The 27,146-nt window shown below is 42.1% G+C and overlaps 2 protein-coding genes and 1 long non-coding RNA gene across 4 annotated transcripts in view; 2 read left to right on the forward strand and 1 right to left on the reverse strand.

The window, feature by feature from the left end:
- LOC139370328 (tubulin gamma complex component 6) overlaps window positions 1–1,729 on the forward strand; it is a 29,899-nt gene extending 28,170 nt beyond the window's left edge. For both annotated transcript variants that reach the window (XM_071109742.1, XM_071109751.1), the window contains exon 24: window positions 1,174–1,729. In XM_071109742.1, the coding sequence (XP_070965843.1) occupies window positions 1,174–1,265 (92 nt within the window). In that variant the 3' untranslated portion in view covers window positions 1,266–1,729. The remainder of the gene's footprint in view (window positions 1–1,173) is intronic.
- LOC139370338 (adaptor protein, phosphotyrosine interaction, PH domain and leucine zipper containing 2) lies at window positions 1,705–22,021 on the reverse strand. The gene is made up of 20 exons (XM_071109764.1): window positions 21,901–22,021; window positions 16,056–16,154; window positions 15,813–15,872; window positions 14,758–14,829; window positions 13,830–13,917; window positions 13,657–13,698; window positions 13,504–13,562; window positions 12,903–13,049; window positions 12,453–12,688; window positions 11,398–11,586; window positions 11,246–11,288; window positions 10,984–11,040; window positions 7,534–7,628; window positions 7,248–7,382; window positions 7,088–7,140; window positions 6,818–6,992; window positions 6,689–6,725; window positions 6,243–6,398; window positions 6,081–6,128; window positions 1,705–5,997 (listed from the first exon to the last, which is right to left on the reverse strand). Exons 1-20 carry the CDS (start codon window positions 21,952–21,954, stop codon window positions 5,866–5,868), a joined length of 1,977 nt encoding a protein of 658 aa, XP_070965865.1. The 5' UTR covers window positions 21,955–22,021; the 3' UTR covers window positions 1,705–5,865.
- Window positions 22,022–22,333: 312 nt separating this feature from the next.
- Window positions 22,334–23,801, forward strand: LOC139370346 (uncharacterized). The gene is made up of 2 exons (XR_011627128.1): window positions 22,334–22,393; window positions 22,615–23,801. It is a non-coding gene; the product is annotated as an uncharacterized lncRNA (long non-coding RNA).
- Window positions 23,802–27,146: the final 3,345 nt, after the last annotated feature.

The following is a 27,146-nucleotide window of genomic DNA, read 5'->3' on the forward strand; positions in this document are numbered from 1 at the left end:
GAGGAACTTGAAGCTTTTCACCTTCTCCACTGCGGCCCCGTTGTCGGTTTAGATGGGGAGCACCCCCCCCCCCCCCCCCTGCTGAAATCTACAATCAGCTCCTTTTGTTTTGTTGCACCACTCCGCCAGGGTCCTCACCACCTCTGTAGGAAGTCTCGTCATTGTTGCTAATCAGGCCTACTAGCTGTGTCGTCTGCAAGCTTGATGATTGAGTTGGAGCTGTGCGTGGCCACGCAGTCATGGGTGAACAGGGAGTACAGGAGGGTGTTGAACATGCACGCTTGTGGGGACCCTGGGGTGAGGATCAGCGGAGGGGAGGTGTTGTTGCTTACCTTCACCACCTGGGGGAAGCCAGTCAGGAAGTAGAGGGCCCAGTTGCAGAGGGCGGGGTTCAGACCCAGGGCCCTTAATAATGAGCTTGGAGGGTACTATGGCGTTAAAGGCTGAGCTAGAGTCAATGAACAGCATTCTTACGTAGGTATTCCTCTTGACCAGTGTTAGGTAAGGAAGAGGTGATATGATCCTTAACTATCCTCTCAAAGCACTTCGTGATGACAGTGAGTGCTACAGGACGATTAGTCATTTCAATTACCTTTGCTTTCTTGGGTACAGGAACAATGGTGGCCATCTTGAAGTAAGTGGGGACAGCAGACTAGGATAGGGAGAGATTGAATATGTCCGTAAACACAACAGCCAGCTGGTCTGTGCATGCTCTGAGGACACGGCTAGGGATGCCGTCTTACATCTGCCACAGAGAACGAGAGCCCGCAGTCCTCAGGAACGGGCCGCGTCGATGGCACTGTCATCCTCCACGTGGGCGAAGGTGTTTAGCTTGTCTGGGAACAAGACGTCGGTATCCCCCTTTGTAATCGGTGATTGTCTGGAGTCCCTGCCACATACGTCTTGTGTCTGAGCCGTTGAATTGCGACTCCACTTTGTCTCTGTACTGACGTGTTGCCTGTTTGATTGGCTTACGGAGGGCATAACTGCACTGTTTTGTTTGTATTCAACCACATTCCCAGTCACCCTGCTGTGGTTAAATGCAGATGGTTCGCAACTCCATGTTTTTAGTCCCATTTTGTCTTACATCCCCTCTCTGAAAAGTGTCATGTCAGTTAGTCCTTTAACCAATCAGGCAAATGGCTAGAATCTCTCTCTGTGGTGTCTCCTCAGTGGTGACCAAGCTGGTGAACCGAGGATATCAGCCTCACCTGGAGGACTTCCTGCTCCGCATCAACTTCAACAACTACTACAAAGACTCCTGAACGTACGTGTGTAGAACACTGTGTGCCTGTGTTGTAGATAATCAAGAGTAGCATCTAAACTAATGATTTGTTGAATATTATGTACATGTGTACAAATCTCTCCCCCACACCCATTGCAGTTTGGTAATGTATATTTGTGGCATGAATAATATACCGTATTAAAGAAACTATATGCGTTGTATTTACATTTTAAATGTACCTTGACGACCTGTTTTGACAGCTTCAATGTGCCGGGACCATACAATATTATGCCTCCTGTCCACAATGGTGTCTATCAAAGTCAGTGATAACAACCTTATATACCCCCCCATATAACATGCTGAATGTAACAACGCTAGCTAAAGCTCAGGTGCCTCTCCTCTGCCCACCCCATTCCTAAGCCCTGTGTGTCAATTAAAGAAATGCTTCATTTTGTGATGTAAAAACAAAACAGGAGTAATAAAATGTCACTTGTATTTATTAAAGATAGCATGTTAACATTTTTTGGAAAACTATAGGTCAAACAATGAATGTAAAGTTATGTGGGAGGGAGCACTGTCATATACAACCAAAGGTCATTTGCAAAAGAGAGCATTGCACTTGCATTTTTTTTTAAACATTTTCCAGATCGCTTGTATATAACTTCCCTGACTGCATTTTACTTAAAGCAGAAGGAACACAAGGAAGTCTGAGCAATATGAAGGGCAGACACTAAGGAGGATTACAGAAGATTGATCCTCTCTAGGGTTGAATCGTAACTTCCATTTAAGTCAAATTTTCACTTAGTCTCCCATTGACATTAATACAAAACTTAAGTGGAAGTAAGGATTCGCCCCTCAACTATCTCCTTCATGTTTTAAGGAGTAAACAATTGCAGGAATGCAAAACCGTCTGTCTAGACACAGCCATTTAAAACAGAATGTCACGAGAGCCCTTGAGGGAAAAGGAGGGAATGGAGTTCGGCCTGATAATGACAGACTAAGAATAACACACAGTACAAGCTGTTTTAAAGCTGCCAACTCAGCATGCAAGTAGACACCTTGGTCAACACTGAATGACCTTGCGGTCCACGCAGAGTCAAGCTTTGACCAATTGTCATTATTATTCCACAATAATAAAAAAAAAAAACATCTCCCATTCAGAAATGGCGCATACATGACGTTTAGTTGAAATAAACTCAGCGCAAAAAGAAACGTCCCTTTTTCAGGACCCTGTCTTTCAAAGAATTTGTAAAAATCCAAATAACTTCATTGTAAAGAGTTTAAACAGTGTTTCCCATGCTTGTTCAATGAACCATAAACAATTAGTGAACATGTATCTGTGGAACGGTCGTTAAGACACAAACAGCTTAGACGGTAGGCAATTAAGGTCACAGTTATGAAAACTTAGGACACTAAAGAGGCCTTTCTGCTGACTCTGAAAAACACCAGAAGAAAGATGCACAGGGTCCCTGCTCATCTGCGTGAATGTGCTTTAGGCATGGGGACTGCAGATGTGGCCAGGGCAATAAATTGCAATGTTTGTACTGTGAGACGCCTAAGACAGTGCTACAGGGAGACAGGAGGGACAGCTGATCGTCCTCGCAGTGGCAGACCACATGTAACAACACCTGCCCAGGATCGGTACATCCGAACATCACACCTGCGGGACAGGTTCCCGGATGGCAACAACAACTGCCTGAGTTACACCAGTAACACACAATCCCCTTATCAGTGCTCAGACTGTCTGAAATAGGCTGAGAGAGGCTAGACTGAGGGCTTGTAGGCCTGTTGTAAGGCAGGCATCACCAGACATCACTGGCAACAACGTCGCCTATGGGCACAAACCCACCGTCGCTGGACCAGACAGGACAGGCAAAAAGTGCTCTTCACTGACGAGTCGCGTTTTGTCTCACCAGGGGTGATGGTCGGATTCGCGTTTATCGGCGAAGGAATGAGCGTTACACCGAGGCCTGTACTCTGAAGTGGGATCGATTTGGAGGTGGAGGGTTCGTCATGGTCTGGGGCGGTGTATCACAGCGTCCTCGGACTGAGCTTGTTGTCATAGCAGGCAATCTCAACGCTGTGTGTTTCAGGGAAGACCTCCTCCCTCATGTGGTACCCTTCCTGCAGGCTCATCCTGACATGACCCTCCAGCATGACAATGCCATCAGCCATACTGCTCGTTCTGTGCGCGATTTCCTGCAAGACAGGAATGTCAGTGTTCTGCCATGGCTAACGATGAGCCCAGATCTCAATCCCATTGATCACGTCTGGGACCTGTTGGAACGGAGGTTGAGGGCTAGGGCCATTCCCCCCAGAAATGTCCGGGGATCTTGCAGGTGCCTTGATGGAAGAACTGGCACATCTGATGCAGTCCATGAGGAGGAGATGCACTGCAGTACTTAATGCAGCTGGTGGCCACACCAGATACTGACTGTTACTTTTGATTTTGATCTCCCCCCTTTGTTCAGGGACACATTATTCGATTTGTTAGTCACATGTCTGTGGAACTTGTTCAGTTTGTCTGTTGAATCTTTATGTTCATACAAATATTTACACATGTTAAGTTTGCTGAAAATTAACACAGTTGACAGTGGGGATGTTTATTTTTTTTTGCTGAGTTTACAAGCCCTTAAGATTCAATTCAATCAGAACCGCTTTAGCCGACATCCACATAGCGGTTGTTTTTGGTGTCGCCTGTTAGAGCTGTCATATTCATAAGCGGCTCCTGGCATTAAACCCACAGTGGACATTGCCACTGGCTGCACGCAGTCTAATTTAATAAATCCCACACAGCCTTGTTTATTATGCTGATTAGAAATCCACATTATTTAGTTTAATGATTTTCAATTTGGGTGCAATTATTTCTTTATAGCCTACACTTTCTTGTTCTAAACTTCTAAATCGAGTGGGGCGGGTGTGGCTTTGTAACAATGGCCGGATTCGTCAATGTTGAGCCGCGGGGCACAGGTCTATGGCCCGTGACGTAAACGGGCAAAAGCAGTGAGGGAGAGTCCTTCTCAAATCAAACAGTAATTTACACCACTCTATCATGTTATCAACAGCATGGGTGCGTCGTCCAGAAACATACATCCCTTTTCCATAAAATGTTTGAATTTTCAAACTCGTTTTCTTTTGCAGGTGAAAACACACAATCCTACTCATTACTCCACGTGCTTAATTATGGCACTTTTGTTTTGAGCCGACTTCACCGTCGGCTTTGAATGGCGCAGCTGGCGGTGAAAAACAAGCCTACACAGGTGCCCGGGTCGAGATTAATCAAGCAAGAGCAGCTGCTCACCGATTCAACGGAACGAACGCAGTTCCCCCTCCAAAACATCCGCTATGGAGCTGTCTGCTATCGCCGGTTAACGCTTGATCCGATTGAATCTAGGCCTTAGTCTTGTTTAGGTTAGCATTTCTCTATTGGTGAATGGTAGACATTCTGCTTACTTGCAATTGGTTAATGGAACAAGTCAGGAGATATTCTGTATCTGAATCTGGTTCAGTACCAAAGGCAGACAGTCTAGACACCTTCCCACTGGAAGCACGTCATAAAATAATTAATGCGCTGTATCGCTCATATTATACTGATTCAGAAATTAACAGACCTCTATGCAATCTTCAATGTTTGACATATGTCATTTACTTTGCAAAGGCCGTTGGAGAAAAAAAATGGACAAATATTTTCACAGACCAAGTACCATCCGAAGCCCGACTAGTAAGTAAATAAAGCTCCAAGCAGATTCTATAGGTAGTGGTTTATAAAATACAAAATAGCATTAAGGAAATGGACGGGACAATGTTTTGCACAATGTGCCTATCATCTTACTGTATGGCAGTATGGGTTCTGCATTTTGGTTTCTGCCCTACCATGACTCATTCATACTCCCAAACAGGCTTCTATGCCACCATGCCCACTGTTCGAAGACACATATGGTTGGAGCATTAACACGTTCTTCATTCTCTAATCGCTGCCTCCCAGACAACAAGGAATGGGAGTTTAGCGTCACATGGTACGCCAAAATTCTGACTATACAGTACCTTCCCCCGTCCTTCATTGAGATTAAAACCTTACTTCATAAATGTTGCCGGATAATGTCTGAAGTCGGTGCATTCTGCCGCGGACATCAAGCCTTTGATTAAATAGAAACCTTGGAAGTGCAATATGGTCTCGTAGGAATGAAAGATGTACAGTATAAATGTCATATGAAGTGCTGCTGACAAGACCTACATGTAAGTCATCATAGCCAGCCATCTCTACACAATATTATACTGCAGCATTATTAACACAATAGTACCACTAAACTCAAAGCTAGGAAATGTAAACCTATTCATGCTGGAGAAAGGGATTTCAACTGACAGTTTAAACTGACAGGATGGTTGAGGATATTAATTCCACCAGGGAAAATAAAGGGATAAAATAGTCAACCTAAACATTGTCCCTTTTGTATAAGTAACTGTACATCACTTCAGTGGTCCTGAGTGAGAGATGCCATATAAACCCAGGAGGGTTTTCCTGGTCAACATGTACCAGACTAGAGCAAGGGGGAAGGGCTCATGAGAACATCGCAACCCCACGTGAGGAGGCGTTTTGTGGGAGAACCTCTGACTCTCTCCCCTGGTACTATGAGGCATGGCTAGGCCTCAGACTCCTCCTCATCCGGTGCTCCTCCGTTAGCCGTGTCACCAGTCTCACTGTCCAGCAGGAGGAACTTGCCATCGTTGGTCAGAGGCATGTTTTTCATCAGCTGAGCTAGAGCCTCCGGGTCCTACACACACACAGAGAGAGAGATTCAGATGCATAGAAATACTAAACATAGGGTTATTCAAAAATGTAGATTTTAAAACAAACCTTCTTTGCTTCTATAATATCCTTCCCCAAACTTATCGTGTAACATATCTGTGAAAAAAGATATGACACGAATTACACTGAAACTGACTGACCCACGGCAAGTAAACAACATATAAACCCACATAATGAATGCAGCACATGAATGTGTTTTATGATACCTACCTTCTCTCCCTCCGTGTTGCTCTCGAAGACAAACGCACTAAAGGAGGGCTCTCCCTCTTCGGTCCCCTCGCTCCAGTCTCGCCCCTCAACCACGAAGCCCATCAGCCTGCCGTTCTCCTGGTGGGCCGCAAACTGGGTCACCTCCTGTAGCTGGAACTGGTGGTGGGGGTGGGGGGGGGGGGAGATTTGTTCATACTGAATACCTACTGCCATCACCAGGAATGAAGCACTAGGTAACAGACAATACACAGATTACTATTAGATTCAGTGGAGGCTGCTGAGGGGAGGACGGCTCATAAGAATGGCTGAAACGGCATCAAACCATGTGTTTAATACCATTACACTGATTCCACTCGTGCCATTACCACGTTCCCGTCCTCCCCAATTAAGGTGCCACCAACCTACAGTGATCAGCGTCAACTAAGTAAGATTTCCATGGAACTTACACTGATTCTTGTGACTTGTGTCCGGGGGTCAATCAACCTGTCGTAAAGAAAACACAATTTCTCAACATAGTGGCAATGTTAAGCTCCCTAGGCACTTTCATGGGCCTCCTGTCTGCCCTGTGTTTGTACCTGAGACAGCTGCTGGTGACCATGAGATGGGACTCTGTGGTTCTGAAGATGTTGTGGATGGCTCGAGCCGCCAGCACCTGTCTCATGGCCTCATAGATCACTTCCTGGGTTTGTCCCGAACGCACCGCCATGGAGCCCAGGAACCGCACCGCAAACACCTGCTGCAGCAGGGAGTCTGCAGACACGCACACGCATGAGGAGACAGAGGATCATGGGATATGTAGTGCACAAGAGTATGGCACCAATAAACTGGACTGGAGACACTCCTACCATCGCTTTCAGGGGAGCAGTCGTCATCTGTTTCTCCGAATGGGTTTGTACGCCTGTCAGGGAGGAAACGCACACTATTCAACCTGGTAGAGCTATTATTAGACAAATCAGCAAACAGGAAATGGTTCTGACACACCAGCCCCTGTGGTGTTGGTTTTACCTCCCTCCGACCCTGTTCTGGTCCTGGAACTCCGAGGCAGGCAGCATGATATCAAACTGGATGGGTGTCCCTGGAACTATAAGGTCCTCTGCTTCTGGAGCACTGCTAGAGGACTGCACCCCACCTGGCTTAGCCCTGCGGAGAGGACGAGAGAGACGCAGAGTGAGTGACAAAGAGATACAAAAAACAAGTGTGATGAGGACACGATTAGCATTCCTGAAATAACACATGACAACACTTTATTTTCCAGGAAAAGCAAGGTGTTTCCTCTGCATGAGAGGCTAACCTATCTGGGTTGGGCGAGCCCTCCCCTCTCCTCTCAAAGCTGGTGATGGGCGTGACCGCCTGGATGGCTGTCTGGTTCAGTCTGATGGCCACTGCCTAAAGAAGGGAACAAGGTGCAGCTTCTGTCATTACACTGTAATAATGATAACAGTCCTAACATGTTCTGTGAGTAACACATGATGCCACAAAAGGGCGTAGTTTGGCTAATTCTATTGAAAACATAGGTTGAGGCAGGCACAGCAGACGTCCGTGATCAAATACACTGACTGTACAAAACATTAAGAACACCTGCTCCTTCCATGACAGACTGACCAGGTGAAAGCTATGATCCCTTATTGATGTCACTTGTTAAATCCACTTCAATCAGTGTAGATGAAGGGGAGGAGACAGGTTAAAGAAGGATTTTTAAGCTTTGAGACTTAGTGTGTGCCATTCAGAGGGTGAATGGGAAAGACTGAAGTGCCTTAGAATGAGGTATGGTATTATGTGCCAGGCGCACTGGTTTGTGTCAAGAACTGCAACGCCGTTGGGTTTTTCACGCTCAACAGTTTCCCGTGTGTATCAAGAAGGGTCCACCACCCAAAGGACATCCAGTCAAATTGACACTGTGGAAGCATTGTAGTCAACATGGGCCAGCATCCCTGTGGAACGCTTTCAACACCTTGTAGGGTCCATTCCACTCAGAATGAAATGTTGAGATAATACCAAGAGTGTGCAAAGCTATCATCAAGGCAAAGGGTGGCTACTTTCAAGAATCTCAAATATAAAATAAACCCTTTTTTGGTTACTACATGATTCCATATGTGTTATTTCATAGATTTGATGTCTGCACTATTATTCTACAATGTAGAAAATAGTCTAAATAAAGAAAACCCTTGAATGAGTAGGTGTGTCCAAACGTTTGACTGGTACTGTATATCAGACATAATACATAACAGGCTATGTACACCATATAGGCCTATCAAAAGTATCAATTGGAAGCAGTACTTGACCTTACACTGACCCACCAGTTGTTTGCATCATAGTTCCTAGTCTGATTTGTGCCAGATTTAGAATATTCCAAACGTAATAAGAAGCCAACAAATTACAGAGGGGCACTAGGGAGTCATGAGGGCAGAGAGGAAGCAACAGAACAGACGATGCATTTGTTAATGTATACAAATTATGGGAAAGCACATATCCAAGCGCGCAGAACCCGCTGGTGAACGCACACGTAAGCATACATACACACACCGTATAGATAGGTCGTCTGTGTTGCTATGTGCAGGGGGAATGGGTGGAAGTTCAACTGGGTGGAAGTAGCAGCCTCTGATAATGTGGACTCCTCAGGGTCATTAGATAAGACTAGGTCTGTGTCATAAAACACTAAATCACAGTTCAGACATATCTCATGGGAGCAACAGTATCATCTCTAAAACAATCAGGAAATGTGCTAAACACAAAACCAGACCAGACCGGACTCTGGAGCTGGAAACATCCTGTCGCATTGCCCTGTTGCTACTCAGAATGGGCTTGGTTTAAAAACAAAAGGGTGTGTCTTCGCCTTACCACAACATGCAAATAGATGTAAGATCATCATTTGAGATAGTTTGCTACAGAAGGACAATAATCCTGCAGTATCAGGAAATGTGAATTATGTAGATTATAATTCATGGACATTTGTGTAGGGGTTGGTACATTTTTCAAAAGGGAAAATCAAGTCTGAAATGTCAAAGTGGCGATTACAAACTTCAGAAGCCTTTTTAAAGGTTCTCCTGCGACAGGGTGATCAAATTAAGATTGATTATTCATCACAACTGCTTTTAAGTGCTAGGATAAATGACTGATTTACCACTATATTTTAGTTGATAAGTATCGTTATAACCAGCTGGTGCTAGAGGTGGTATATAATATGTACAGTCGTGGCCAAAAGTTTTGAGAATGACAGAAATATTAATTTTCTGCTGCCTCAGTTTATATGATGGCAATTTGCATATACTCCAGAATGTTTTGAAGAGTCATTAGATGAATTGCAATTCATTGCAAAGTCTTTCTTTGCCATGCAAATGAACTGAATCCCCCCAAAAACATTTCCACTGCATTTCAGCCCTGCCACAAAAGGACCAGCTGACATCATGTCAATGATTCTCTCGTTAACACAGGTGTGAGTGTTGCGAGGACAAGGCTGGAGATCACTCTGTCATGCTGATTGATTTCAAATAACAGACTGGAAGCTTCAAAAGGAGGGTGGTGCTTTGAATCATTGTTCTTCCTCTGTCAATCATGGTTAACTGCAAGGAAACACATGCCGCCATCATTGCTTTGCACAAAAAGGACTTCACAGGCAAGGATATTTCTGCCAGTAAGATTGCATTTAAGTCAACCATTTATCGAATCATCAAGAACTTCAAGGAGAGTGGTTCAATTGTTGTGAAGAAGGCTTCAGGGCGCCAAAGAAAGTCCAGCAAGCACAAGGACCGTCTCCTAAAGTTGATTCAGATGCGGGATCGGGTTACCACCAGTACAGAGCTTGCTAAGGATTGGCAGCAGGCAGGTATGAGTGGATCTCCACACGCAGTGAGGCGAATACTTTTGGAGGAATGCCTGGTGTCAAGAAGGGCAGCAAAGAAGCCATTTCTCTCCAGGAAAAACATCAAGAACAGACTGATATTCTGCAAAAGGTACAGGGATTGGACTGCTGAGGACTGGGGTCATTTTCTCTGAATCCTCTTTCCGATTGTTTGGGGCAACCGGAAAAAAGCTAGTCCGGAGAAGACAAGGTGAGCGCTACCATCAGTCCTGTGTCATGCCAACAGTAAAGCATCCTGAGACCATTCATGTGTGGGGTTGCTTCTCAGCCAAGGGAGTGGGCTCACTCACAATTTTGCCTAAGAACACAGCCATGAATAAAGAATGGTACCAACACATCCTCCGAGAGCAACTTCTCCCAACCATCCAGGAACAGTTTGGTGACGAACAATGCCTTATCCAGCATGATGGAGCACCTTGCCATAAGGCAAAAGTGATAACTAAGTGGCTCGGGGAACAAAACATCTATATTTTGGGTCAATGGCCCAGAAACTCCCCAGACCTTAATCCCATTGATAACTTGTGGTCAATCCTTAAGAGGCGTGTGGACAAACGAAACCCCACAAAATCTGACAAACTAAGCATTGATTATGCAAGAATAGGCTGCCATCAGTCAGGATGTGGCCCAGAAGTTAATTGACAGCATACCAGGGCAGATTGCAGAGGTCTTGAAAAAGAAGGGTCAACACCTCAAATATTGACTCTTTGCATCAACTTCATGTAATTGTCAATAAAAGCCTTTGACACTTATGAAATGCTTGTAATTATACTTCAGTATTCCATAGTAACATCTGAGAAAAATATCTAAAGACACTGAAGCAGCAAACTTTGAAAATTAATATTTGTGTCATTCTCAAAACTTTTGGCCACGACTGTAATTTACCTCAGGGTTGTCTGTCAGGTAGATCTGTCGGGAAATGTTGTTCAAAGTGCAAATCCACTGTGGAGAAGAAACAGAAGTTAGTATTAGGCGGCCATCTCTCAACAAACATCAGAAATTTCAAAATAGTTCCTCTAATGCAGCTTGTGACAAGCAGGCCAGAAAAACAAACATGAATGAATGTGTAGCAATGGCTTTTAACACATGGATGAAAGAAGCCTAGAAAACAAACTGATACAAAATATTTGACTGATATGATACATACTTCCTCATATTCCTTTTTGCTCTCTGCTTGTAAAATCATTGACCTGCAACATCACAAGAACAAAATTAAAGCACATTGTTTTGTAGGACAATACAACTTATTCTCACAACTCTGTGTTGGTCTTGGGGAGGTTCAGTGAAGGTTTAGCGTACGTTTTACCGGAGGGGGAGGTGATCTGAAAACAGTAGCGTCTGTCCTCGCACTCTACGGCCATGACGGAGGTGTTATCCAGGTCCAGCACCATACCCCCTGCCACAGCCCCTCGCGGCTGGCACATGAGGTTCCCTCCCTGGGTAAAGAAGTAAAGGCGGTCCCAGGCGGTTGTCACCAGGCCCGTCTTACTGTGAGGGAAAGTAGGACAGGACCGTATTCATTAGTGTACACCATAGCAAAAACTTTTGAAAACGAGAACAAGCATGCAGGCAGTCCCTCCTGCCGTTTGGCCTGTTTGCTTCCATTTTGTTCCTAGTGAATACACCCCAGGTCACAGATTTGGAGCAGCTGCCGTCTCAATGACTCAGTGAATGGACCTAAAATTGGAAATCTACAGCAAAAGCACTCAGAAAGTGCTGAGAAGTCAAATCAAGAAACTTCTCTACAATTATGTATGGATGACTCGGATGACACGGATGTGTCATTAAATAAAATTGCTTTCTGCAGAACCTTTTATTTTGTGCTGCAGACAGTTGTCAAAGTCTGGCAAAGTTTATGAGGAAAAGACTGCATCTGACAGCTCTGGCATTTTAATTTAATTTGACATTTAATAATTTAACAGACGCTCTTCTCCAGAGCGATTACAGGAGCAATTAGGGTTAAGTGCCTTGCTCAAGGGCACATCGACAGATTTGTCACCTAGTCGGCTCGGGAATTTGAATCAGCGATCTTTCGGTTCTAGTCCCAATGCTCTTAACCGCTAGGCTACCTGCCTCCCTTAACAATGTTGGTTCGGCAATTCTACCTTCTTATATGTAACTAGAATTGTAACTGACAGCCAGGGCTGACAAACAAATTGTTTTCTCTGAAGTACAATGAGTGTAACATTGAGACACATTTTTATTGGAGTTTAATGGATTAAAACAGGCACAACTAAAGCCCTGTGAACACCAGACAGACCTGAAACCATCAAACAAGGAGAAGAGACATCAGATACTGGTAGACCCATTTTAAGAAAACACCCTTGAAACAATGAAATCAAAGTTATCCTTACTTCCTGATATTGAGGTAGCCTGCCTTCTGTATAAGCGTGCGGTTGACTGGGACGGGATCACGGTCAGGCATGTACACAGTATCCTCCATGGAGAGCAGCTCTCGCTGGGTCAGACGCATGGCCTCAGCCTCCGAGTCCAACTGAGCCTGGATACTTTGTGTCATGCTGGACACTGACACCAGGAAGCTGTCCATTTTCTTTGAGACTAGATCCATGCCTTTCTTATAGAAATGGATCTGAGAGGGACACAAAGACAGAAGACATCTGTGCATTCATTGCTTCTCCAGTTCTGACTTGCTATTGGACCACAGCAATCTGTGCTATCCTGGTTTATTCACATACTGTAGTTGACTTGCGGTAGGAATAAAGTGTGTTGATTGGTTTAACGACTGGTTTACTACTTGTAGTAGGGGTTTGGGTGTGTGTTTGTATTGGCTATGGTGGTTGTACCTGGGCCTGTGTGTATCCCAGCATGGGCTCCAGCATAGCTACTCTCTTGCGGTACTGCAGGGCATTGAGGGCACAGTAATACTGCATGGAGGCCTGGTGCTGCTTCCTCCTGGAGTAGGCCACCTCCCCCACCAACTCTGCCTTCACCTGCACCACAGCACAGTAGTTCGTGAGACACAAACACACACAAGTAATTCATAACCCAAATACCCAGTTAATCAGGGGGAGAGCTAAACAGAGCAACATCACCTCAACTGAAATATGTCATGACCTCTCAACTATTATGAGGCAGTTATACAGTAGCACATGTCATCTAATAGTACCAGCTTTACTGACTTTGCAGTATCATGTACATGTTTAAAGTGGCATTTAAATACTGTAGAAAACAAATTGACAAAAACATTCATAACAGTTACATAGCAACTAGACTAGCCTGCTGGGGGGGGGGGTAGTTCAAAGTCTGGGAACAGGGGTGGCTTGGGTTGAAAATTATTTAGTGAGCTTTGCTGAGGGCCATGACCCTTAAAGATCTCATCCAAGGCTACATAAAGTTATATTGCATTGTTGTACTGTTAGAAGTTTGGCTAGTACACATCACTACCTTCTCATTCTCCTTCTTCTTGGGCAGTCTGCTGTACTTGACCATGGCAGCCTCGTGTTCTGTGAAGGGGAAGGAGTAGACATGAGTCTGACGATCAGCTGCTGTGTTATAACTCCAAAACAAAATCATATCAAATGAGAAACCCATACATACCATCAGAGGCGATGCCAAATACTTCTCTTAATGTGCTTATCTCTGAGAAGTCAAATAGAGATTCAGTGTCAAAAACCATGACAATGCAAAAAGTCAGAATCAAACAAGAAAATTGTATTCAAAATGTGTGAAAGCAACAGGCTGATAAGCAGGTGTTTGTAAATTGTGTCTACCTGTAAGGTCTTTCTCTCTGAACTGGATCATGGGAAAAATCATTCTGTCAGCCATCTGAGAGGCCAGCTCTGAGTGTAGTGTGTTCAGCTGGGTAGAACAGAGACAGACACACTCAGCCTTACATCAAAACATCCCTGAAAACAGCAGGGGATGATTGATTGTGGTTCAAAAATGAGTTCAAAAGCAGTTATTTAAAATGACTGATCAGAATCAGAATGTGGTGATCTCCATCCTGCAATTTGAGAGCCAGCCAAAACACATTTTATTGGTCTGCAGATTAATTTAATCCTGTAATTTGTTATTAATATTAAGCATAATACCCTATGCGGCTAAATGCTAAATAATCTATCAAGTAAACACTGTTGAAAACCTAAAACCTCTTCAGTTTATTGTGGACTGTGAAACAAAGGTCAGAGCAGGATTAGGTATAACCTGCAGGGAGATGGATGTATGCTCTAGGCCAGAGTTGTTGGGCTAGAAAGGCAAACAATGACTTCATTCTTTGTGGCTGCTCTAATGCCACTCCACCACAGGCTAGCAAGGCCCCCTGCTGCTCAGTCCATCCGTCCAAACACTCCCACCACTAGACTACACCTCGAGGCCAGCCAGAGTGATTCTCTATCTGGCTACACCTCCACCCATCTATCTACCTCTCTCATCCTGGCAGCCTGCGCCCCATAGCCTCTACAGAGAATTTATCAAAGCTCCAATGATGAAATGTGTTCATTGTAATGATAAGGGGAAACCTATTATTCAACTCCCAATTTATAAAAATGTGAGAGGATATTTTTGGTATATCAAATTTTTGTTTTCTTCTTACCTCCATAGATTCCAAGACTGTTAAACCCCCATATACATGCAATACATCCCCTATATGTGCACAAACACAGTAACACAAACACACACGCACTGATGCATGAGCCTCACCTCCCCCACAGTTCTGGCAAATTGCTGCAGTGTGCTGATCACCTCCTCGTCACCTTTACCAAGGGCAAAATTCTGGAGGAAAAAAAGACAGTGACTTTAGATCTTCTGTTGGCACTCCAATATGTCCATTAAACATCACAAATGGTCCTTTTGTTCGATAAATTCTGTCATTACATCTCCAAAATGTCCATCTATTTGGCGCGTTTGATCCAGAAAATCACCGGTTCCAACTCGCACAACATGACTGCAAAGTATCTAATATATACCTGTAAACTTGATCCAAACATTTCAAACAACTTTCCTAATCCAACTTGAGGTATTTTTAAAGGTAAATAATCGATGCAATTTAAGATGGGATAAACTGTGTACAATACCGGACGAAAACAAAGTGGAGCGAGCTTTCAGGTCATGCGCCCCAACCACAACAGTACACTAGACTTGACCCTCGTTCTGAACAGCCCTACTTCTTAATTTCTCAAAGGTAAAACATCAACCAATTTCTAAAGACTGACATCTAGTGGAAGCGATAGGAACTGCAAGCACCACATAGAAAACCCATTGAAAAGAGAGTGACCTAAAAAAAAATAATTCCTGGATGGTTTGTCCTCGGGGTTTCGCCTGCCAAATAAATTGTTATACTCACAGACATAATTTTAACAGTTTTAGAAACTTTAGAGTTTTCTATCCAACTCTACCAATTATATGCATATCCTAGCTTCTGGGCCTGAGTAGCAGGCAGTTTACTTTGGGCCCGCTTTTCATCCGGACGTGAAAATAGTGCCCCCTTATCCTTAAGAGATTTTAAACATTCAAAGAGCACTTCCTGTAGCACATTCCAAAGAGTAATACACTTGAGGCTATTATGTAAAAAATACACAATTCTCAGTGCTGGCATGTTACCTTCTCCTGTGAAAGGGCCAATATGCTTATAAATCCAATGGTAGAATGCAGCGTTTTGTGCTTTCTGAAATAACGTTAGGCAGCAGGTTGCATCACAATACACTGCAGTTAAGCGCATGAGTGTTGTCCAATATGCTCAGTAAGAAAATACTTACTTGCTTCTCATATTCCAGTAGCTGACTGGACAGCTGTTCTGTAGCCAATCCCATCTCACTCTGACAAACACAGGAAGTGATGTTATTAGCAATTTATCCCCTAGATGACCCCTCTTACAGGAAACTAACTATCAGAAACGGCACACATCATGCAAACTAAGCTATAGTATGCTCTCGTAAAAAAAAATCTATGACTCTTGAAATTGGATTGAACACAGGCTTTTGTTCGTGCGTGTGTGTTACCTGGGCTCCATAAACCCTCTGCATAGACTGAAGCAGCTGGTTGGTGTAGTCTGTGAGTGTTCCCGCATCTTCCTCAAACACACTGAGCAAGGAGCGAGTCTGAAGCAGACAGAGGGACATACTGAAATATATGATCATTGACAGCCAGGCAGACTGAGAATGACAATAGGATCAACAGGCAGACAGGCACTAATATAAGCCTAATTGTCGGGCTAGGCTTTTAAGACCTTTAGCCTGATTGTTCACCTGTTATTAACCTGTAATTGTTTCAATAAAAGGTGTGGTGTGGTAAGGAACAGATCGAAATGTAAAGGGGTGGCCCAAAATAAGGGAGGGTAACGCATTTTTTTCGGGGGCACAGGGAAGAGTTGTGCGTTTTTCCCTGGTTTACTTTCGCTCTTCTGCTCGTATTTTCCCTATAAACAATGGCTATACTTACTTTTGACATTACCCTAATAAAAGTTTAGAAATGTTTGTAAAGGTTTGATATGGTGTGCATATTGTTAAGCGTTAGCTACTGCAGGCCTATGACATGAAGGCAGTGCGCCCCGGCGCTCCAACTGACTGTGACAGTTGAACTTGATAGTTATCTTGATGCAATATTTTCTGATTGAAAATTACCCTCCTTCTGTACGTCTGTATAGGAGAAGCCATGTGACAAAAATAAATGCATGCCACCATGCTCTGTCGCTCTGGGGTTAGGCCTAAGCTTCTCCTCCTGTATGTAGGCATGTATATACAGTCGTGGCCAAAAGTTGAGAATGACACAAATATTAATTTCCACAAAGTTTGTTGCTTCAGTGTCTTTATATATTTTTGTCAGATGTTACTATGGAATACTGAAGTATAATTACAAGCATTTCCTAAGTGGCAAAGGCTTTTATTGACAATTACATGAAGTTGATGCAAAAAGCCAATATTTGCAGTGATGACCCTTCTTTTTCAAGACCTCTGCAATACGCCCTGGTATGCTGTTAATTAACTTCTGGGCCACATCCTGACTGATGGCAGCCCATTCTTGCATAATCAATGCTTAGAGTTTGTCCGAATTTGTGGAGTTTCCTGGCCATTGACCCAAAATATTGATGTTTTGTTCCCCGAGCCACTTAGTTATCACTTTGGCCTTATGGCAAGGTGTTCCATCATGCTGGATAAGGCATTGTTCGTCACCAAACTGTTCCTGGATGGTTGGGAGAAGTTGCTCTCGGAGGATGTGTTGGTACCATTCTTTATTCATGGCTGTGTTCTTAGGCAAAATTGTGAGTGAGCCCACTCCCTTGGCTGAGAAGCAACCCCACACATGAATGGTCTCAGGATGCTGTACTGTTGGCAGGACACAGGACTAATGGTAGTGCTCACCTAGTCTTCTCCAGACAAGCTTTTTTCCTGATGCCCCAAACAATCGGAAAAGGGATTCATCAGAGAAAATGACTTTACCCCAGTCCTCAGTAGTCCAATCCCTGTACCTTTTGCAGAATGTCAGTCTGTCCCTGATGTTTTTCCAGGAGAGAAGTGGCTTCTTTGCTGTTCTTCTTGACACCAGGCCATCCCTCAAAAGTCATTGCCTCACTGTGCGTGCAGATGCACTCACACCTGCCTGCTGCAATTCCTGAGCAAGCTCTGTACTGGTGGTGCCCCGATCCCACAGCTGAATCAACTTTAGGAGACGGTCCTGGCGCTTGCTGGACTTTCTAGGGCGCCCTGAAGCCTTCTTCACAACAATTGAACCGCTCTCCTTGAAGTTCTTGATGATCCGATAAATGGTTGATTTAGGTGCAATCTTACTGGCAGCAATATCCTTGCCTGTGAAGCCCTTTTTGTGCAAATCAATGATGACGGCACATGTTTCCTTGCAGGTAACCATGGTTGACAGAGTAAGAACAAGGATTCCAAGCACCACCCTCCTTTTGAAGCTTCCAGTCTGTTATTCGAAGTCAATCAGCATGACAGAGTGATCTCCAGCCTTGTCAACACTCACACCTGTGATAACTAGAGAATCACTGACATGATGGCAGCTGGTCCTTTTGTGGCAGGGCTGAAATGCAGTGGAAATTTTTTTATTTTATTTTATTCAGTTCATTTGCGTGGAAAAGAGGGACTTTGCAATTAATCTGATCACTCTTCATAACATTCTGGAGTATATGCAAATTGCCATCATACAAACTGAGGCAGCAGAATTTGAAAATGTATTTCTGTCATTCTCCAAAAATTTGGCCACAACTGTATACATGTACAGTACTAGTCAAAAGTTTACACACCTACTCATTCAAGGTTCTTTATTTTGAATATTTTCTACATTGTAGAATAATAGTGAAGACAAACTATGAAATAACATTTGGAATCATGCAGTAACCAAAAAAACAAATCAAAATATATTTTATTGAGATTTTTCAAATTAGCCACCCTTTGCCTTGACAGCTTTGCACACATTCTCTCAACCAGCTTCATGAGGTAGTCACCTGGAATGCATTTCAATTAACAGGTGTGCATGGTTAAAAGTACATTTGTGGAATGTATTTTCTTCTTAATGCATTTGAGCCAATTGGTTGTGTTGTGACAAGGTAGGGGTGGTATACAGGGTAGGGGTGGTATACAGAAGATAGCCCTATTTGGTAAAATACCAAGTCCATATTATGGCAAGAACACCTCAAATAAGCAAAGAGAAACAACAGTCCATTACTTTAAGACATGAAGGTCAGTCAATGTGGATGTCAAGAATTTTGAAAGTTTCTTCAAGTGCAGTCACAAAAACCATCAAGCGCTATGATGAAACTGGCTCATGAGGACCGCCACAGGAAAGGAATACCCAGAGTTACCACTGCTGCAGAGGATATGTTCATTAGAGTTACCAGTCTCAGAAATTGCAGCCCAAATAAATGCTTCACAGGGTTCAAGTAACAGACACATCTCAACATTAACTGTTCAGAGGAGACTGCGTGAATCACTCCTTCATGTTTGAATTGCTGCAAAGAAACCACTACGAAAGGACACCAATAATAATAAAAGACTTGCTTGGGACAAGAAACATGAGCAGTGGACATAAGACCGTTGGAAATCTGTCCTTTGGTATGATGAGTCCAAATATGAGATTTTTTGTTCCAACCACTTTGTCTTTGTGAGACGCAGAGTAGGTGAACGGATTATCTCCGCATGTGTGGTTCCCACCGTGGTGTGATGGTGCTCTGTTCATGACACGGTCTGTGATTTATTTAGAATTCAAGGCACACTTAATCAGCATGGCTACCACAGCATTCTGCAGCGATACACTGTCCCATCTGGTTTGCACTTAGCGGGACTTTCATTTGTTTTTCAACAGGACAATGACCCAACACACCTCCAGGCTGTATAAGGGATATTTGACCAATACTGTTTTGGTTACTACATGATTCCATGTGTTATTTCATAGTTTTAATGTCTTCACTATTATTCCACAATGTAGAAAATAGTAAAAATAAAGAAAAACTCTTGAATCAGTAGGTGTGTCTAAACTTTTGACTGGTACTGAATATATTAATATCATACATTGGACACCTTAGCCTTTGCATGCAATACCCTGATACATGTATTGCTCAAATTTGACAGCTGAACCGTGAGGTAGACAATTAATGTTATCGGAACCGCCCCCCCCCCCCCCCCAAAAAAGCTTTAAACTCTGAAATGGCATATCGTTTTTAGAAATATTATTGAATATTCACATGAAAATCTGTCACCAATTGGATGTAAACCTAGCTAAAGACATCCTAAAGACTCTGACAAGTGTCTCTTTGATTATGCCTGCACATCATGGTTCACCAGCAGCCCCAGAGATCTAAAGAATAAGCTACCAGCCAAACAAGCTTGTAAGAATTGTACTTAAACTTCCCCCTCATCTGGAGGTAAAGCATTTTTTGGCGTCTATATATATATATATATATATATATGTAAAACATAGGGACCACAATGGAAATAAGTCCCCGACTTTATAGTGAAATCCTGGTCACTTTAAAAAAAATATTTGTGTAAATGTATTTTTTACACTGTCCAATAAAATAAAAATCAATCAATCCAATCAACGCAGAAATTAATGACTGGTATTTTGTAACAGAGGTTTCTTTCCAAAAACATGTATGACTATAGGAGATTATTAAAGGCTTGACTTGACACTGGGTAAGCATACAAGGTAGGGAGGGGTGTATTTTCTGTTTGTTGAGATTGACAGTCTATTTTTTGTGATGTTGAAAACGCAAACGATGATGTTGAAGTGCTCAAAGTCAGTATGCTTTGTTTATGTTGTGTAGTGCATTGGCACAGAAACCTCTTGGTGGAAAATGTGTTGCATATTATATATAATTATAAATATTTAATCAAAATGTTAAAACTCTGATTTTCCCCTGGCTGATCATTGTCTGCAGCCAGCTATGATTGTACGTGTAATGAAACAAGCAGGGAGAGTGAGCTCGTCTGTGGTGGTTGGTGAACCCTCAACCTTCTGGCTCATAGCCCTGCGTGGCATCGACTGTGCATGCTGAAGCATGCTGAAGATGCAAAGTCGATATCCACGTTTATAGACACAGGGTCGCTACAGTTGTTATTTTTGGTCGTAAACATTATTTTGAGTATTCGATTTATTGTACAGTACATGGGTAGGGTCATGTGAGTTGGTCTAGCCCCTCCACCCCAGTAAATGTCAATCTGTCCCTAAACTGGTATGGATGCAGCAAAGAGGAACACATCCTTATATTGTGTATAGGTTCATATTTACACACCATTTTGTAGGTCTATATTACTATCAGATGCATCTGCATTACATTTTTAAATCGCCACAGTAATGCAATACAGATGTGCGTCTTGACATGTCCTGTGACTCACTCTAATTGATTCATTGATTTGAAGAGGAAGAACTATGCAGAGCTAGACATAAACCCCAGGAATGTTGAATTTTTTATCAAACTCAGAGGAGCCAGCCATAAACCACATACATAATGAATAAGACAAGATAATGTGATTTCATGTATGCTAGATTTCTCACACAGCCTATTGTAGCATAAGTGCTAGTGAAGTAGCCTAGGCTAAAGAAATGTAGCCTACATTTGGTTGTGTCTGCAAGTGAACGATATCAAGAATATTCTTAGCCTAACTGATAAAGTAGTATTACAGTAAGCGTTATTAAGATAGTGTTATTTAAACAGTAAACTAAACCGATTAACTGGATTACATCTCCACACTACCAAAGCTACTGAGGACAATTAGGTTTAGTCAGTGCCTTAAAAAATATATTCCAACCTCTGTCCATTAAGTCCCATAGTTGGGTCGGTTAGCCTATTGACCAATTCCAATGGATTCTAATACTCAAAAACCCCTCCCACAGCCCGTAAAATAGGCCCGAATCGGGGTATTTTCAGAACCAAAAGATATGAACACTTATTTTGTCAAACAAATCATCCATGTCAATCGCACCCCAAAATAGTCCAAAGAAGAGTGTGACTGTCACGATAAACAACTAATCGATGTTTTGACGCAGACTTTATCGACATCCGAACTACTAATTGGGCGATGCGCGACTCATCACGACACTGCTCAAGACTAGACAGGGAAAGCCCTTCTCGAATCTCGAGCAATATGCAAATTAGAGGCGGGATTAGTTCCTGATAACAATTACGACTTGTGACACATTGTATCAACTTTGTATCGGATACATGGCCAATGAGGCTACATTCCTATACGAATCAGGCAATTCAAAGCTGTCATTCATCGTCGACTAGAGTACTTTAGCCTACAACAGTGGAGCCGGATTGCCCAATTTGGCATCTCCTACAATACCTTTCCTCTCAAAAACAGCACATAACATTAAATAGTATAGACCTACCTGAGGACTGTCCTGCAAAGCCTCCTCTAAAAGCAATTTATGGACGGCCGGCATCTTGTTCACAGCGAAGAGAACAGGCTTGAATTATTTAGCAAGTGGACTCTCTTTCCCAGAGAGCTTTGTGCGGATGTGGGTGACACGTAAATTAGCATTTTGTAGGCGGTCCCTTAGCGAACAGTGAGAGGTCTTTTAGCTAAATTCCATATCTTTCTTTTTTTATTTAACCTTTATTTAACTAGGCAAGTCAGTTTAACCTCTTGAATCCCATCAGTCACAATAGAAAACAGTAAAAAACGTTTTCAGTTATAAGGCTCTAAAAATGTTACTGAATGATGTATCAATGCATTTCCAGCAAATATTGAAATAATAAAGGGTTTCAATGAAATATGTGCAGTGTCACATGTTTATTGTCGATTGTCACATGACCAGAGTTGTTTACTTCCTGGTTGCGCCATGAGAAGACGATAGCTGCGTCAAAGCTCCCAAACAAAAGGTTAGTAAAGTATGTTAACATTAAGATAGGACAAAGATTTGTTGGTACACATCATCTTTAAGGTGTCTAGTATTGATATATGCATTTGCAATTACTCAACTTTGTTCAGTGTGGTCATAGAATGTGTAAACATGTTGACCGATGGAATAACACAGTGCACCTAGGTATACACATACATAGTTCTTGTTCTACCTAACTTTCTACTCTGTTCTTTCTTTTAGTTTCACGTTGAGTAAAGTTCTGGATATGTTGGATCTAGGTGACTGCCCAGAAAAGGCATGCAACATTGCAGTTATCCCTCAGAGATTGTGATAGCGGTGGGTCAGATATGGACAACAGCCAGGCTGTTGAATGTGTATGCTGAACCTATGCAAACAGATCATGACAGGAACAACGTTATCAGTGATGATGACCTACCCCTCACTACCCCACACTCTCCTCCCTGAGACTGGGTTGGGTCATGGACCTCAAGGTTGCAAGTTCCTTCATGACAACCTCTTCACTTCACTTGCACTCCGCAAAGAAATGACAAAAAGAGGATATAGGAGATCTGGAACGATGAGGCAAAATCGTCTGTTTGATGTCCCATTCAAGCCACAGAAAGACTTCATGAAGTTACCTGGGGAACCTCTGAGGTTTTGAGCCAAGGAGACAAGTTGCTGGTCCGTTAGAAAGACAATAACATTATCACAGTGGCAACAAACATGGAGGAGAAATACAGTGAGACCTCTGTCAAGAGATGGAACAAGGAGCGATGTGCCTTTTGACAAAGTCCTACAACAAAATGCATCAACCGATACAATGAGCACATGGGTGGTGTTGTTCTTCACAACCTACAGGTTTCAAGATACTATATCTCCATCAGTTCTAAGAAGTGGTGGTGGCCCATCTTTGCATGGTCTCTCAACAGTGCACTCGTAAACAGCCATTTATTTTACAGAGATTTTATGGGAGGGACAATCAACCTGCTCACCTTCTCATGGATAGTGGCACAGTCTCTTATGCAAAAGTTTGGCATGAGACCACTGAGCCACGGAAGGAGATCTCTACTGGCTGCCACTGAAGATCAGGCAAGATATGACAAAGCTTCTCACTGGCCAATCAACACGATGCACCGGTTCCAGAGACGTCGTCATTGTGACAAACGCACTGCCTATGCATGTGAGAAATGCAAAGCGCCACTGCACATTGAGTGCTTCAATATATACCACGGGCAGTAGAAAAGGCGTTAAGAGCGAATGAAAAAGGTCTGAAAAAGCCAATAAAAAAACAAATGTGAAAAGTCAATAAAGGGTGAGGAGAAGCAGTACCACGGACTCTAGGAAGAAAATAAAAGTCAACGAAAAAGGGAATCAATTGATTCAAGACCTACTGTATGAAAGTAGGTCTGACTGATTGTAGTTCAAAATAGTGATACACAAACTAATTGTGCAATTGGTTCTGAAGCCTACGTCTATGATATAGATGTATGTATGTATATATATATATATATATATATGCATGCATGCATACATACATACATACATACATACATACATACAGTTGAAGTCTGGAGTTTGCATACACCTTAGCCAAATACATTTAAACTCAGTTTTTCACAATTCCTGTTATTTAATCCTAGTAAAAATTCCCTGTCTTAGGTCAGTTAGGATCAACACTTTATTTTAAGAATGTGAAATGTCAGAATAATAGTAGAGAGAATTATTTATTTAAGCTTTTATTTATTTCATCACATTCCCAGTGGTGAGATGGGAAGAGGTCTTGACTTTTGAAATTGCAAGGCATCTAGCTCTGTAATAATCCTTGTAGGTTACTCATAATCCTACACAAAGGTGAAGACTGAGTGTACTGTATTCATCAAAAGCTGTTAACATAATGTATGTGTGCACACCCAGAGTTAATGAAGGTTCTGCCCTCAAGGTTTGGAGAGGGCAGAGAAACATCTCTGTATTTATCAAGGAATTGGACCACATAGCTCCATCTGATGCCAAGCATGCACTGCCGACATTGTAAAACAACACCTGAAACATCATGCATGTCACCAGAAAAAAAAAATAGTTGTTGCTGTGGCCTTGCATAGGGAAACCATAAGAACGATTAACTTGAAGGGAATCAGTAACCTACACAGGTTTTTGAGGGTTTACTAGGCCTACAAACTACTGCCAATACACACACTTGTTATTGTGAAAACTGTCCTCAACCCGGACTCCGGGGTAGACGTAACATAGTAAATCTAAATCCGGGACACTCCATTTAGTATGATATGTTATATTTCATATGGTATGTATTAATTTGTGGATGTGCATCATCCATTTCGGATGATATGTTACAAATTGCAATTTGTACAATGTCACCACAACGTCATAAAATGTACTATTTTAGTTGAAAAGAAAGATACAATTTCTGTAATTAAGGCATTTTCTATGATTTTTTATTTTTTTGTAATAATATTTTCGTTACAATTTGGAAGTTTTCTTAATTATATGTATTCATCATTGTCATGTCTAAATGTCCATATATGTCTTGATGATACTCAAAAACATGTTTTTACCACATCAAAATCTTTATATTTGACATTATTTTAGGGATTAAGAACAAGCATATAAGGTTCACATATGGGAGAAATCGTAAATCAATTTAATACACTGTTTCCTAAAAAATATGTACCCTGATGGTAATGACTTAGCATTGTGGTAATGACAGTGTCATGGAAATACCATTTCACATAAAACATTTGAATTCAAAAGGGACTTATTTTGGTGAACTCTGTGTATGACCGCTTGACCTCTGGTAATTCTATTTGGAACTTCTGATGGAGTTTTGCCAGTGTGTCGTTCATGTATCGCTTCTGCATTTTATTTCCTTTTTCCTGTTGATGCTCGACTGTTACCATCACGTTCCTAAAAACGTTTTATTTCATCTTCTATTGATGGGCTGATTGCATTTGAATGTTTCTTTTTTTGAGTACCACAGACAAGTTGGCCGTTTTGTTGTTTGCCCGCATTGTCTTCGCAGAGAATCCAAATTCTATTTGCCATTTTCACCATGCAATACTTTTTCAGTATTTTCCCAGACAAAACCTTGGATATCACTGGTGGGTCTTTTGCACTCGGTTGCTTCTGGTATTTCTCTCTCAGCTCTGAGATGATGGTGTTATGTTGTTTTTTTCAGATTCTGTGGCTTTGACCGCATTTGTTGTTTTGTTTTTGTACCGGAGGAATCCAAAATTCTGATCTTCTCTGACAATCTATTATATCTTTTTTTAAATAATTTCCCTCCATATTCTTTCCGCGGCCTTCAACTTCATATTGACCATACATAGATCCTTGTAAACTTTGGATCTATTTTTTTTTACACCTTTTCTACAGCCTCTCTGTCTTGGGGTTTCCGAGTTTGAATAGGAGGGGGAATCTGGTGACATTTGAGGGGCTAATAGGTCATCATTCTGTAGCTGTAAGACTTCCTGTGAGTGTGGTGGTGTGTTCCTTGACAGGTAAGACTCCATAACCACTCCTCTCTGGATAGTTGATCTGCTGTTTCTTTGGTTCATTTTCCATTGCCTCCTTTTTCTACCCTTTTTTCTCATTGGGAAAGTTGTGAGATTGGTTTCACAGTTCACCACTTTCTTGTCTCTTGATTTGTCTTTCTTTGTGTCGTCCGGGTTTGAGTTTTGCCGGGTCAGGCCGTCATTGTAAATAAGAATTTGTTCTTGACTGACTTGCCTAGTTAAATAAAGGTTAAATAAATAAATACAAATAAATACTATTGGTATCTATAGGATTTTGTTTGATTTTGTTAGTATGTGCTCTTGTCCTATCCTTGGTTGAATTTGGGGGTATCTTATAGAAGAATAAATTAATAAATAATTAAAGACAGTAATAACCATAGTAAGTCACATAAGAGATCAAATCACTCAATAAAATGTAATGGTCTTATTTAGCAAATAAGTGTTACATTTCAACATGATCATACAGTATATGCAATTTGTGTGTCTTTTCAGGTCTTAAGGTAAGTACAAATGAATTAACATTTTGTCATTACCACCACATTCTACCCTTACCATCACAGTTCATTATGTGGTGGGAATAACATTTTTACATTATTTGGTCATAAATAGGAATTCTAGTATTTTAAACCCAGTTGAGCAGATACAGTAGCATACAATGTATCCTAAATAATACATGTTCAAAACAATTTTTAAAAATCGAACATAAAAATATCGGATAGGTCAATGTTTCATGGTTCCGACTAGCACATGAACGCAGCATTCCATGCAGCTATCTAGGCAGCGTATCATACACGCGACACTAACACGCAGTCTAATTAGCGATTTAATGTTATTTTCTAATAATTATTGCAAACATTGGCTAAGCAAGAGGCAGTCAAATTAGCAGTGTTCGTTTTCAGCGACGATATGGCAGCAACTACAAATATTAGCTTACATCACCCAAAACGCAGTTTAATTTTGCTCCAATGCAATGTGTAGCGACGACATGCTGCTTGTGCAACTGCTATATACGTTATAACAGACATATGTCATTGAATGTTCGTTCAAATCGCCACATGGTTTTTATTTCAGCTGAGGCAGAGACATAGGCGACATCATCATGGTTCGAAAGAAGGTGATAAACACGAAGAGAGGAGGAGTGTGAGCAGCTAAGTAGAAATAAATGTGTCTGTAAATAACATCCGGATCCGTAGCTTTGAGAGAGGTTTCCGGGGGCGGGGGTGAAAACAGTTTATTCGTTTATTT

This window comes from Oncorhynchus clarkii, chromosome 2 (genome assembly GCF_045791955.1).
Source record: "Oncorhynchus clarkii lewisi isolate Uvic-CL-2024 chromosome 2, UVic_Ocla_1.0, whole genome shotgun sequence".
In the NCBI taxonomy this organism is placed as follows: domain Eukaryota; kingdom Metazoa; phylum Chordata; class Actinopteri; order Salmoniformes; family Salmonidae; genus Oncorhynchus; species Oncorhynchus clarkii.